Below are 14,441 nucleotides of genomic sequence, written 5' to 3' on the forward strand. Positions count from 1 at the left end.
CGGCGAGAGCAGCGGCACACAACGAAAGGGCAGGTGAGTCGTGCGGCAAGAGTTCCGTGGCGCACTTGAGGGGGCAGGGAGCAGCGCGATCACGGCGTCGCGCGGGTCAGCGGGAGCCACGGTGACCGCCGGCGAGGGGGTCGACGTGTTGCCTGCGACAGGCGGCCTCGCCGGACGGTTGTTCGCGACATCGGCGAACGTGCGGCTGGCGTCGACGCGCGATGAAGCTCGAGGGGCGGCGAGGGGTTGAGGGCCTCTCGGCGCTGGCTTCTCGGCGGCACGGACGATGGCGGCTGCCTGGTGGCGCGTGATGGGTTCGATCGACGATGCGACCGTCTCAGCGATGGGGCGTTCCCGCTGCCAGTCAGGGCAGCGAGGCTCGGTCGCGCTGTGTCGGCCGCCACAGTGGAGGCACTTCGCGCTCCTCGCAGTGCAGTCAACCATCGAGTGGTTGCCACCACACCTCAGGCAGCGGCGCGCCGATATGCAGGCCGCGCTGACATGGCCGAAGGCTCCACAAAAGCGACACTGTGTGGGGCGGGGGCGCCTGGGGTTGACGGGCCGACGCATATTGAAGAGCGCGATCTCCTTTGGTGGTGTGCTGCCCGAGAAGCGCACGACAAAGTTGGGCCCCGCGCGATAGCAGCCGAGAACGGGCACCGCAGAATCAATGTTCGTGCGCACAGTGTCAGGGTCGAGGGACGTATCGACGCCGAAAAGGACACCGGTGCACGAGTCCTTTGGGGCCGCTGCGGCGCGAACAGGGACATCGCAGATGTCCGCAACCGCGAGAAGGGGTGCAAGTGGCGAGTCCGGCAGCGTACCGGAGTCGCCAAGTACCCTCTGATATTTCCTCTTCAATTTGTTTGGCCGCTATTTCCACTTGGTCTTCTGAGTAAAAAATCACATCTGGCGTGTTCGCGCACCCATTAAGGGTGCGCGAACACGGCGCTACATCACGCGGCAAGTGGACCTGACTACCTAAATAAATAAATAAAAACTAATAAGAAGAAATAACTAATTATCAGAAATATACTAAAAAGCGGACGGAGCTCCTAACGTGACCTTCTCGGTCGGCTGTCAGAGGCGAACTCCGGCGATGTACGAAAGGTGCGAGCTGTGTTTGGCTGAGCAAAACTCACGAAAAAGTAACGACAGCAAGAAAAGAAAAGGCAAAAGGAGGAGGCTGCCGGCGCCTTCGTTCCTGGCTACCTTTTCCGAGCCGATCACTCGGGGGAAGGATGAGAGACACAGGGAGAGAAAAAAAGAATGGCCAGGCTTAGCTTGGTTAAGCCAAGAATGCGTTGCATATTGCGCGGTCTTATTTTTTTTTTTTTTGAGGGCGAGGTATTGCTTGGCGGCACTCGATTTTCTCGGCAATACTTGGTTATACTTGGATTTACTCGGTAATACTTGGTTTAGCTATTTTAATTCTTGGTCATTCTGTGTGCAAGTACCAGTAGTGAGGCGAGAAGTGCTGTAGCGGCTATATACGTGGTTGCCGGTGAAGCTAATGCAGAATGTACAAACGCAGCTCCAGCACTGGCTACAACGGCGTTCTTGGCACCCATGGAAAGTACATTGGAAACACCCTTGGTTACCCCACTACTCCCACTCCCTATATGGACGTACCCCCAGCAGCAGCAGCGGCTGTAGCCCCAGCGGTTGTAGCCACGTTCCCCTTCGATGTGTGAGGATGTGGTTGTACACTAGTTTCAGCCTCTCTTACGCTAGGTCGTGGCTGAACATCAGTTTCAAGCCTACTCGGTTTAGACCTGAATGTGTAAGGTTGTATTCTAACCGGTGCTGCAAATGTCGGTCTAAGAGCGAAACGAGCCATTAGTTTAGTATTACTAGACTGGTTGATAATCTTAGTTGTACCAGTATTTCATAGCTAAAGAATGACAACGCAGGTGTCACTTTGTCTCATCCTTTATTTTCAAACTTATAAATACGCTTTGATGGTCTGTAAAGTAGTGGCTCTTCGTTTGTACATCACTGATTTCATACTTTCTTGCCACATTTCTATGCAGGATCAAGTCCAAGCTGCTTCCCCAATGGGTCGTAGAGTTTGGTTGCAATGAACACAGGTCGAAGGAGTACCTGGCATCAAGGGCTTCTATGAATGCTGCATCTCTTTTGGGGTCTTTGTTGAAATCTCCTGTGCAGATCAATGTTCTCTTGTCCATTCGTTCAGGCAGTCCATTTGCGAGGATGTTAATGGCATCTTCATAGCCAGTCTGCGGTGATATGTAGACTCCAGCCACAACTAAGTCCAAGGCTGGAATCTGTATGCACAACGCTTCTCCTCGTTCTGTTGGCACTGGGGGTGTTACAATGGTTCCTTGGAGAGGTTTCCTGACATATATAGCCACTCCAGCATTTCTAGTCTGGTTGACACGATGTGCCGAACCCGCATCATGGAAACCATCTATTATCACGGGATTTCTTGTGCAATCTCCAGTTTCTGTAAAGACCAGGACATGGGCAGACATAAGCAAGGAGTCCATACATATACTTTCACTATGGCTAGACAATGACCTAACGTTCAATGTAGCCACTGTAACCGTATTGTTCGCCACCAACTGCTCACATCGGTTGAACGCAGTCTCCAAGGTATGTTTCTGCAAACGGTCAAACTCTGCTTTGAGAATGTTATCCACATTGGGACCTCTGTGGTTAAACTTATGGCACCCTTCCTTGTTATGGCGTTTTTCACTGGTCGATCTGGAGCAGCCGCCTGAATCCTCGAGCGAGCGCTCGGCTTTCACCAATCCGAGTCTGCCAGTGGAGCGCACGAACGCTCCGCGGGAGATCACACAGAAAGTCTGCGTGCACGTGACACAAACCGGTTCCGCAAACTATGCCCAACACAGTGTTGTGCGTACCGACCGGGTACCGATTTCGCTTGAAGACGGAAGTGACGCCATGTGACACGTTCTATTTCCGCCCGAATCCGCGTCTCGGCGGCGGAGCAAGTGAGAGCGATCCGGCGCGGAGCGAGTTGATCCGAAACGACCAGTGGAACGCGCGAACCCGCTCCAGATCGACCAGTGAAATTCGGATTCGTTGCCGCGGAGCAAAAAATCCTGCTCCGAATCGACCAGTGAAAAACGCCATTAGTGAGGTACAGTCCTTCTAAACATGTGGCCCTACTCAGGGCTACATATACAAGTTTCTGCGGGTGGTTTGACGCGTACTCATACACAACAGCATCGAAAGTTCCTCCTTGAGACTTGTGTATGGTCATGGCACTGACAGGTATCAAGGGAAACTGTGTTCGTTTCTCTGACATATGCTTCAGCAATTTCCCCTTGAGTTGAAATTGCATGGACACCAAATCTATGGGTACACAACCGTTTATGTGACGGCCAAACCCACGCTGTGCAAGTTTTGGCTTGGCCATTACGCCAACACCAGCTGGACACCGCAGCCAAACCCTGCATGGTTCTGATTGTGCGTCATACTCAATTAGCTTGAGTGTCCCAACCATTCCATTCACCAATCCATCCGTGATGTCTATATTCCGGAGCAACATGTACGGTTTATCCATACACAAGACAACTAGTGCAGGCAAGTTGCCCGTCTCGGCTCGACTAAAGGTCTCCATTCCCCGATTAGCCAATTCTTTCTCTTGCGACCTGTGGCCCAACACCACATCTCTCGCTGGATGTTCCACTTTGTTTCGACTTAAATTGGCAACCTTTTCATTGTATGAATCCGCTTCGTTGTTGCTGTAGTACAAGCGAACTGCGTCGGGACACTGCGCTGCCCCATCTAGATCGACAAACCGAGACTCCAGTAGCTCAACTTCAAGGTCCTCCAACGGCGCGCCGTCTCCAATCTTGGTTAAGAGATTCGAGAACACCGCGTCGCTCTGGCGGACAACTTGGGTCAGAGGAAAGTATTCCAAGTGATGCCACGGTATAACTTCGGTGATAAACACGGATGCACTCGCCTTTGGTCGCTTGAACACCTCGGCTGCTCTAACGGGTGGCAGCTGCTTAAGTCCCCACAGAGAATGATATCAAAGCCCCCAAAGGGTTCATCCGTTCTATCACACCTTATTTGGCGAAGTCGCCGATCTACATGTCTTAGTAGGTCCGATGATAACATGCTGACCTCATCTATGATGACGCACCTCACTCCTTTAAACAGGACCCGAAATGTGTTCAGGTCCGCTGCAGAAAGGCCCCTGTCTTGTCCGGACGTCATGCCAATCTTGAAGGCCGAGTGCACAGTTATGCCATTAAGTGCAACAGCAGCCTTTCCGGTTGTGGCACACGCAATGTAAGCATTTACCCCGGATATCTCACTATCCCCGTAGCCAATCTTCTTACTTTTGCAGTACCGATTGTAGACATCCATAATTAAACGGAGTGTGAATGTCTTGCCACACCCAGCCGGTTACGTGAAGAATATTCGAAGAGGGTTGGCGTCCTCGTTGGTGACGCGATGTATAACTGCTTCGATTATCATTCTTTGACGATGGTTGGTCATCTTCATTCTCGCATAGAAATCTTCTAAAGGCATACAATCTTCCCTTTTCTTCACGCCTGGGCACCCGGCAGCGACGACGACGCTTGTAACTGTGCTTTCTGGTACAATGTCCGTATCGTCATTTTCTTGCACCAGTCTAGCACGTGATGACTCCCCACCATCTTCCTGTGCATTCCTAGAAGACACTTCCTGGTTATTCTTAGTGTTGATTTCACGAATCTTTTCCAGTAGTTCAGCTGTCGAAACCCCCTTGTCATACTTGGTTTTCACCTCCATGATTCTTTCTTTGTTGTCGTCAAAGATGGTTTCAAACTCATTGCAATCCAGAAAGTTATTCTCTTTTCTGAATGCCAAGTATAGCATCACATGCTCTCGTTTGTAGTTGACGACATCTGAGATTTCATAGCCCCGGCACCGAAGTATTGCCGTCTTCCTTCGCTTAGTCAGCTTGTTGATGTTGTATTCTGTTACAAACTCGGCAAGCGTGATGTCTTCCATTTCAGGAGGCCGCTCTTCATACTTTTCCACGGCACTCTTACGCCATATATTTGTACTGGACAATTCCAACTGTTCTTCATCCATTTCGCGTTTAGTCTTCCTACTTCTGATTCGCTCTTCTGGCCATACAGTGTTCACTAAGATTACATCTGTACTTGTTTGGCTCATTTCAAACTGAAGCAGCATCCACGCAGCTTCTTGGGCAGACATCTCAATGCCATTCAGTGCATGCACACCCAGTTTCCGTATCGCCTGCCCGTAAGTCATTTGAGTCTCATTATCATTGAGCAATCTCCTGATGGCTTTACCGAGAGACGATACACCGCGAGCAGCCTTATTCACATACTCGACTACATAGGCTGCACAAGCATATTCATCCAGAATTATTTGCAGATCCATGTTCGAGTTTAGCACTTCGGCTATCCAGGGATTGAAGGCATTGATGTTGTACTGGTCTAAATCTCGCTTTAACATCATGGTAGGCCGTGAGAGTCCAGAACGTATAACCCTCAGGTAGTGGTCAAAGTCTTCGATACCATGTTGTTCCCACATCGATTCATACGTCTTATAAATCGTTGTGTTCAGGGCTTCGTGAAGCGAATCTCGTTTCTCCTTCAGGATTTCGAAACGCTTGGCACCCTCGGGATCTGTTTCCTTGTCTGGAGAAACCATTGGAGTCAAAACTTTGCTGCAAGGCATCGGCCACAACGGATAATTAAATCTACATTTCCTATTGTACCCTCTATAGCAGGTGTGGGTATGTTCGTGCCGTTGACTTCTTGGTCTTTTCAGGGCATCATGGTTCAGTGAAAGGAGTCGTTCAGCTAATGCTATCGTCTCTGGCATGCCGTTGTTGGTGATCACTTCTTCTGGTGCATCGTTCAACCAAAGGAGAATGTTAGCATGAGCACTGCCTCTGTGTTGGAATTCAATACGCTTAATGTATTCCACCACATGACTGGGCTTAAATGGACTAAGCCGCTTGTTACAGAGAATTTGCATTATCACCCGCACCAAATGTTCAAAGTACACAGCACACATCACCGGATCTTCGTTCACCAAGACTGCGGCATGGTAGCTGTTCATCTCACCTTCGTCTATACCGAAATCAGATGGAGATGCCTTCAAGCTCTTCAGTAATTCTAGAAGCTGTGGCCAATGTACTTCCGATGCCGAAAGAGTTAGGAAAGCCGTTGGTTTGCCCAATTGGCGAATCATCGCGAAGAGTTCGGCTTTACGGGTGCACCAATATTGTAGTGTTGGGCACACCATTTAAGAATCCCATGTCCCTGTGAATTAAACTCTCCACTTTGTCGGGGTTAATCAGCTGTGGTCAACTTCTCCACTCCTTGTTTGTTCTTGAAAGTGGCATTCAGATTATCGCACACACGGTGACGAATTACCTTCATGGCCATATAAAAAACATGCATGGGTAGAGCTCCCCGCCTATCGCTTCTCCTAATCTCGGATGTTGCCATGGACGTAATTGTGGGCCTTGCCTCAGGCTTAATGTATCTCGCATGACCAAGATAAATCTGTGGAAATGACAACTCTTCTGCGTGCGTGTCAAACAGAATGCTTATAGGCCTCTGTCCTTCACCCGGGGCCATTGTCACTGTACGACGAGCTAGAATCCTGTCCTCGTCAAACATCACAGTATGCTGATCCATCGTTAATGCAATGGCATCTGACATGGGGTCACCTCCATCTTCATCACAGCCACATTCCTCTAGTTCCACCTCATTGTCCTGGACTTCATCAATCATCTTGTTTACCCTATCAAGATCGATCTTAATGTCACAGTGCTTATACAATGGGGAATCTTGCAGAACTTCTATCCAAGGCAGCCACTGTTGACGTGAAACCTCGTCGGCCAAATACACACCTTTATCAATGCGGCGCCTCTTTATATTCACCATGATCTGCTGTTGGTCGTCAACATCTCTGGGCAACTGCTTCAACATCAGGTCAGTATCCACTGGCACATTCACAATTGGTCCCTTGATCCCAAACTGACCGTTTCTCCAATTCATTAGTCTCCGGATTTGCACAAACGGTATCCGAGGAGACAGAAGACGCTCGGCAACGGGATTCAGGCGCGGTAGTCCTTCTGGCATCGGCGGATATTTATAACCATTGGAAGCACTGTACAGGGGTATCTTCTGCTCTCTAAGACTAGCCTTGCACGTGTTACACACCACAGCACTGTGTAATGTTTCTTCATCCCACTCCGGGTAAGCCCTCAGTAAAGTAGGAAACATGAGAGCAGTCACTGACGTAAGTTTGTCTCTATGCCATAGTCGGTCGCACACTGAACACGCATAGCCAAACGGATTGTTAGTGAAACGTTTGTTGAACTCACGAGTTGTAGACTCAAACTCTTGCACTCTTATCATGTGCTTCACGTTGGGCAACATCAGCATCAGTGAAACGTCCCTGCATTTCCAGAGCTGCTTCTTCAGCACGCCGTTTTCTGCGTTTCTACTTTTGCCTCTCTCTGGTTGCACGCTCCTTTTCAAGTCGCTGCTGTCGCTGTTCGGGAGTTTCTTGTGCACGCATCTGCCGCTTGGTAGCATTCCGCCGTTCTGAACTAGTAGAAGCACTGTCGGGTAAACTCATAACTGCTTCCTTCGCTTCCACCGTTGCTTCAGTAGAGGAACGTTGCCGCCGAGCTGCATACTGAGCGTGCCGTTTAGCGAGTTGTTCTTCCCGTTCTTCTTCTGTCTCCGTGGCCCGCTGAAGCTTTCGCTTTGCGCTCTGTCGAACTGCTTTACCCGTGGGCGGCATCTGGTTGTAATACCCCTGACACACGGGCAAAACTAAAGTCCTTTCCAGTAAACCCCTTTCGCTACTCTGAAGGACCCTTTGCAGAAAGGAGTTGCGCCGATGACACACGGCACCGTACTGAACTTCTTTAGGAAGTTCCTCAGATGAACGCCGCAAGAAAAATAGCGCTGGCTGTTAAAGCCACAAGAGAGAAAACATTCTTAAAAATTAGCTGTATATTTAATTACACTTAGCTACTGTAGAACCTAAAAATATATTTTTTCATTGTTGATGGCTAATAATGCTTATAATCGTGTATATTATTCGCGTTTTTGCGTTGTTAGCAGCCATTTAACTTGGTCCAGCAACTATGTGCAGCCGGTGTTTTGCTGTGCGTGCTGTTTATTCTGGTGATGCCCACGTTTCTGTCGTCCTTTTTCACGTCTTTGTCGTCCCTTCCTTTGTGCGCGCAGGCGTAACGCGTGTTATTCAATATGTTATTCCAACAACTGTGGTTTCTTCTGGGTATTTCCTGCGGGCGCTGATTGTGCAGTCTCCATCTCGCGACGTGAACACACCACATGCGCTACAGTGCTCTAGAATATTGGGTAGTGGGGTCAGGGAGCGGCTGCGGGTGAAGCGTCTCATGTCGATGACGAGAGGTGGCGCCACCAGAGCACGGGCTGTATGAAACGCGATGCGCTGTGTGTACTCGGCGTGGAATCGTCTGAGCCATCGACGAATAAACAAGGCTCTGTACGTTAATACATGTCCTAAAGTTAGTTACTGCTGTACAGAGGGATAGCCGGGCAACTTAGGAGGCGTAAATGTGATCGCGGCCGGTGGAATCGCCTAGCAAATAGCATGCAATAGCGCGATGGTACGAATGCGCGGGCACGACAGAGTGCACTTCAAATGCTTCGCACGGCAGACTGTGCTCTATTGGCGCTACCACTCCGTGTTTTAACACGTGTACGCGAAATAATTATCGTCACACTAATGAAAGGCTATAGGTAGAGGGACAGGCACAAAAGTGCCATCGATCACGAGACTCTTACGGCAAACCTCAAGCAGCGGGAGAGCAAATGTCAGCCGCATTTATTACAGTTGCGGGCCAACAAGAAATCGCAATGAAGAGACGTTTCTATAAAAGTTCCGCTTGGAAATCGTTCTGCGGAAACTGTTTATCGTAAACTGAAAGCAAGCGTGACTATTGTAAGATTGGCAACTTATGTAAACGACTGCTCTTTTTTAGTGCTCTCAGGCATGCATTTTTATCAAAACGAGCAGTCTTTTGCCGCCGATCTATTAACACGACTGAATACAAAACAAAAGAGTTTCCCAAAAACAAACCAGTTCTTTATTCGAACGCTGCATGCTGTTCAGCTCATCCTCGAATGTTTGACAGTTCTGTCATGCTTTTTTTGTAGATACAACTTGACACTACGCGCAGCGGCCAATCTTGGCATGAAGCTTCTTCTTTCTGCTTGCTTCTCGCGACTCATTCATGCCCCTTACATAAAAGTGCAGCCTTGTCAGCACATAAAACTTCACGATGCTGGCTGTAAGCACATCAGAGTGCTGGCTGCACCCTACACCACATAAAAGCTGAGATTTGCTCAACAGCATAACATCAACTATGCTATTACTGCACAGCTTTTCCTGGCTGAAGAAAGTAGTAAATAAGTCCTCCAGCTTCCTTACTGTCAAAAAAAGCACACGGGACGGGTAGAGCAACCCTCCTTTGTCGCAAATGCCAGTGAACTCACTATCTTCGCTTCTCTCGTTTGGTGCCTGCAAAAGCAAGTTTTTGCACTCTATGCAGTCACTACGCGCAATAAATTTGCGCGCAACATAGCCTGCCATGTAATGAATCAGACGGTCATCACTCTTTTCAATCACATAACCGCTGTGCTCGGCAGAAATGCGACTTAGTTTGGCTTCTGCCAATGACAGGTTTCCAGACTCAATGAATTTGTCAAGGTCAGCCTCTGCAGTGTGAGCATCGCATGCATCCAGCAAGGAACTGACTGGATCGTTACTGTCGGCATTGCCTGAGCTCACTGTGTTTGCCAGATTATAAAACGAGAGGCAATTTACAACTATCAGAAACTGGGTGGGTGTCGGGTGATCATTAGATCCACAGGACTGCCTTACGATGCCAAAGAAGTTCTCCAGTGGATCTTGGCTTAAGCGAGACGTCATCAAATGCCTAAAGCCTTGTGTGCTTAGGTATTCTAACAGTGCGAGGGTGCCAGAAAGTGTGACCTTAAGGCCAACTGCCGTTGACAGACTCAGGAATCCTGCTCCATTTGCATGCGCTTCCCAGCGTGATAGGAGCTGAAGGAAGTCCTTAATTATCTGTGCACTGTTAGAGCCTCGACGCAGTGCTTGTGCAGTGAAACGGGATGTCATGGTCCTGATGAGGCAGTTGACAGTTCTGAAAAAAAAAAATAAATAAACTTTAGCACACAAATGCACAACGACCAAATTATGTTGCTGTTGCAATGCAGCATCAAAGGAGCAAGGGTGTGAAAAGTAAGAAGTGAACAGAGCAATTCAATATGTCACGCAGCTCTAAACAAAGGCTACTCCTATCGGTGCTATTTCTTAGTGCCCGTCAAGCTAATTATCGAGAAGTAGTTGCTTCTAAATGATGTTTGCCCTACCTGAAGAATGATATAGTAGCGTCAATGTTGCCCCAGGATGATTCCAACTTCTCCTTGTAGAAGTGAAGACCGTTGATCACACGATTCCCAAAAAGTTGGAAAGCAAATGTCACCCTCATTTTTTCAAACCCATTTGGCTGAAGGTGCGCCGATGTCAAGCCAGGCATTGCTTTCAGGGTGAGCTGGCTCGAGTCGAGCTTGAAGGCCTGCCTTACAGGCTGGATGGAAACCTGGAACAGTTAACAATGCGAAGTATATAGGTTGAGAAAGATGCTACAGCTAGAACACCGCTTTCATGAGGTTTGCTGCCACAGGTGCATTTCATGACCGCTGAGCACTTACCATGCCATCTGGGGTGTTCAGAGGACCTTTCAGAAGCGAGTTCCTCAGGCATTTCAATAAATGCGGAAAATCCGACAAGAAAAACAGCCGTCTAGAAGGGTCCACAGGGTGTTCTCGGCTGCACGTTATCTTCCCATTCTTGACGCCAATTCCTAAGATGTTCCACATACGTCGATTCCATGATGCACCGTCGCAAGTGATGAAATCGACGAGAAGTCCACTAGCTTCGGCGAGAATTGTGGCTTCTATAAGTATTTTCGCAAGCACTTCAGCCTTGGCATTGCCACTTGTAGCAAAGGTGCCAATAACCTGCGTCCACTTGGCAGCAAACGGGACAAACATTACCACCATCCCATGGTCACAGGGAACATTCTGCCCTTCAGCTGTAAAAGGGCCCAGGTCAACGAAGCCCTCAATACGGCCTGAAGATGTCACATTCAGGTGCTCGGACAATTTAATCTCGTCAACCAGAAGGCCGCCGCGCAGTTTGAAGCTACTGATGTGTCGCGTCTTTTTCTTCAGTTCACACAGTACTTTGTGGCTGAACCCAAATGAGGTTTTATATGCCCGCAAATAGCGCTTGAGCGTACTCTTGCTTGGTAGGCAAATAATGTTGTGCTTTCGGAGGTGTTCATATAATTTTGCACCCCTCATTTTCATTAAGATGCACTCCAGAATCCAAGCCTTTGTATACACGTTTCCCTTGCTGCTTTTGTTTTTCGCTGCCAAGAAACATTGCCGGACACATTCTTGTTGTTTTGGATTGAGTGCCGAGATCTCTGCCTCAAGTACTTCCATAGGCTTAGAAGCATTTTTTTCTTGCATCTTGCAAAGCTCATCCTTCAGGTTACTCAGTCGTGATGACAGCCTTCGGTTCTTTTGCCGTGCTGAACGCAGTTTCTGTGCTGTACTGAGCAGATTCTTTTCAACTGACCGCTTTACCCTTGCGCATCGAGTCAGCAGGGCCTTCCTGAGGTAGCGGCAGGACACGCATGCTTGTCCTGCAAAGAAGAGCAACACAAAGCAAAAATAAATTGCCACAGTGTCGGTGTCGTTAGCCAATCGTATAGTGCGCGCATAAGTTTGAATAAAATTGGCACAATAACAACATACGTGCAAGAAAACTACATACCTTCTGATGGCTCCTTTCCAGCACACCGTTTGCTAAAGTATGTGCCCTCGTGCACAGTCGACTGCGCTTCGAGTCCTTTCGTCAGGCTGCTTTTTGGCACGCTGCTAGTTGACAGTGCTCCTCTGCACAGGCGATATGAATCTACTTTTCGAAGTAGTTGATTTCCCTCCTCACAGCTGGCGATGCGTCCCGTTTCTATCAAGTGGCCGCAGAGATGCGCGCTGTACGCGACGCCGGGCCCATCGTCTCTTGAAAGCACCACAACCCTCTCCGACTCCACGGTTTGATTTTCTTTCATTCGTAGCTTGCAGTACACAGTCCCACTGTAATCAGGTATGCGATTGCAGCTCCAGTATTCTGAAGGCACATCCAGCCTCGTAAAATCGTCCGGTAAAGACGTCTCGCCGTTTTCACAAGTGTCTGGGTCGTTTGTTAACACGCTGCACGCAGTGCGAACGTCCGTACACCTCGCTTCCTCGTCATCTACGGAATGACAACCTGATCGCTTTTTCGCTTCATCGGGGCAGGCACTTGTGCTTTTCCGCTTCCTCGGGGGCCTCTGTAGCGGCGCTTTCTTCGAAAGGTAGCTGGGCGCGTTTGGAAGCAAAGTTGGCACCGCATTCGGTAACAATTCCGGCTTTCCTCGTGGGATGCGGACTTCTTTGCCATCAATGATATGAATATAGTCCCTCAGAATGCATGCTGGCTCGAAATGTAACTCACAGACGGAGCAGGTTTCGTCTAAAACCTTGTCCTTTCGATGCAGGTTCCGTTCCCATTGCTTCCGTCGGCTTTCATCCTTTGGCACTGCGAAAAGTGACGGCTGCTCGCCTTTTGTCCACTGGTATCCTGTTTTACACCCGGGAGCGAAGCAATGACGTTGACGCCGACGACCCGACATTGCCTCTTGATGCTGACGCGTCAAGACGCGTTGACGCCGACAGGCCTCCGAAAAAAAAAAAAACGTCAGGTGCTTCCACGGAAAGTCAGGTCAGGGAGCACAGCAAAGCACGGCGACGCAGCAGCCGAGCAAAGCGAGGAAAGAAGCAGCCGAAAAGGGCGCGCCAGCCAAGCCGTACAGCCCACGCTACAACAGCGCCGCCGCATACATCCGGGACCTGTCGACATTCGCCGCCTCGCGAACTGCGTGTAGCCCGCCGGCTCCTGAACCCACTACCCAATATTCTAGAGCACTGTAACATGCGCGCAGCAAACGACGACGACACTGCCGGAATTCAACATGGCGGCACTAGCGACGTTATGCGAGCGTTTGAGAGTATAGCTAGAGGAAATCTTCACTATTCGACAAATTGTATTACCGCTAACAATTAAAACATTTTCGTAAGGTAAAAAAAAATACCTATGGGCACCGTAGTTGTGTGGCAGGTTTCCTTCTACTGACGAGTTGTGCACGCTGTGTGCGAGAGTTACTCCTTTTTCGCTCGAAAAGTAGTTGCGCGATCTCCTTTCCCGAAAAGGAACTTTGCCGTAGAGGAGATACTCCTTTGTCGTGTGTCACTGCACTTGAACGCCTTTCCGGTAGATGTCCCCTTACCTAAAGAACTTTAGAGTGCCCGTGTGTCAGGGTACAGTGGCTACAAGGGGGAAGTGTGAGGAGCGCGCCCGGGCAGGCGAAGCGCTTTGGAAGGAAAGGGGCAGATGGCGCTGCAGCGCGCATACACGTCAGATTCTTCGGCTGCAGCGTTGGTAAACGCGTGTTTTATACGCGGCGGACGCAGTTTTTCTTTCGTCATGTTTCCATGGCTCTCACTATATTACAGAAATCGGTTCTGCTGGACACTTGGTTGTACAAGAGAGCCGGAAATATTACTGAGTTAATTCCAAATTGAGCAGAATGTCAAGAGAAAGCAGACTTACCGTTTCCATGTTGGATCGCCCAACAGCGTAGATTATTTCGCGACGGGTTGATTTCTGCTGTACTCGGACAAAGCACCACATGTTCAAATGCGCAAAATTTCTGAATAAAGCTTTATTTTGCTAAGCTGCTCTGGTAGCGGCAAAATAAAATGATTTCCTGGTACTTGGGAGTGAAACCTCTTCCAAACAGTCCTTAGGTAACCCGCCTCAGTTTCAAGTGCTTCTTTTTTTCCCGCGATGATTCCCTCTCTTTGTTAAGGGAAATGAAGGCGTGTTAGCAGGAAAAACTTGGTGATGTGGTTGGTAATACTCAGCCCATGAAGTTCACAGCCAATCAAGACATTGTTCTTCCTGAGACAGCATGTCAGCTGATCAAGGCTGTCATAGTGCAGTTGGTTGTTGCTAAACCACATAGAAAAGGTGAGTTCTAACGCCTCTACAAACGAGAAAAGTTCGTGGGATGGGTAGAGCAGACCACCTTTGTCACAAAATTTGGTAAATGTCGAGAGTTCTTTGTTAGCATTCTCCGGATTCACGAGAAGCTGATCAAAACAGTCTTTGCAGTGAGTTTTCAGGATGGTCTTTCGTGCAACATACCCTGCAATGTAAAACACCAGGCGGCTGTCGCTCGTTTTTTCATTGTACACATGGTCAGA

At 49.0% G+C, this 14,441-nt stretch overlaps 1 protein-coding gene and 1 pseudogene across 1 annotated transcript; one reads left to right on the forward strand and one right to left on the reverse strand.

The window, feature by feature from the left end:
• Nucleotides 1-14,441, forward strand: part of LOC126523490 (uncharacterized) — a 230,211-nt pseudogene that overhangs the window by 153,166 nt on the left and 62,604 nt on the right.
• LOC129385628 (uncharacterized) lies at nucleotides 10,115-13,102 on the reverse strand. The gene is made up of 3 exons (XM_055072456.2): nucleotides 11,908-13,102; nucleotides 10,776-11,776; nucleotides 10,115-10,663 (listed from the first exon to the last, which is right to left on the reverse strand). The coding sequence occupies exons 1-3, from the start codon at nucleotides 12,806-12,808 to the stop codon at nucleotides 10,430-10,432; spliced, it is 2,136 nt and encodes a 711-aa protein (XP_054928431.1). The 5' UTR covers nucleotides 12,809-13,102; the 3' UTR covers nucleotides 10,115-10,429.

The sequence above is a fragment of the Dermacentor andersoni genome, chromosome 4, assembly GCF_023375885.2.
Source record: "Dermacentor andersoni chromosome 4, qqDerAnde1_hic_scaffold, whole genome shotgun sequence".
NCBI classification, from domain to species: Eukaryota; Metazoa; Arthropoda; class Arachnida; order Ixodida; family Ixodidae; genus Dermacentor; species Dermacentor andersoni.

Bases quoted from the DNA above. Each gene is read 5' to 3' on its own strand.
- LOC129385628 (XM_055072456.2), bottom strand. From the start codon at position 12,808: ATGTCGGGTCGTCGGCGTCAACGTCATTGCTTCGCTCCCGGGTGTAAA. The intron at 11,777-11,907 runs GTATGTAGTTTT...TCTTCTTTGCAG, and splicing joins TGGAAAGGAGCCATCAGAAG to GACAAGCATGCGTGTCCTGC. The intron at 10,664-10,775 runs GTAAGTGCTCAG...TAACTGTTCCAG, and splicing joins TGAACACCCCAGATGGCATG to GTTTCCATCCAGCCTGTAAG.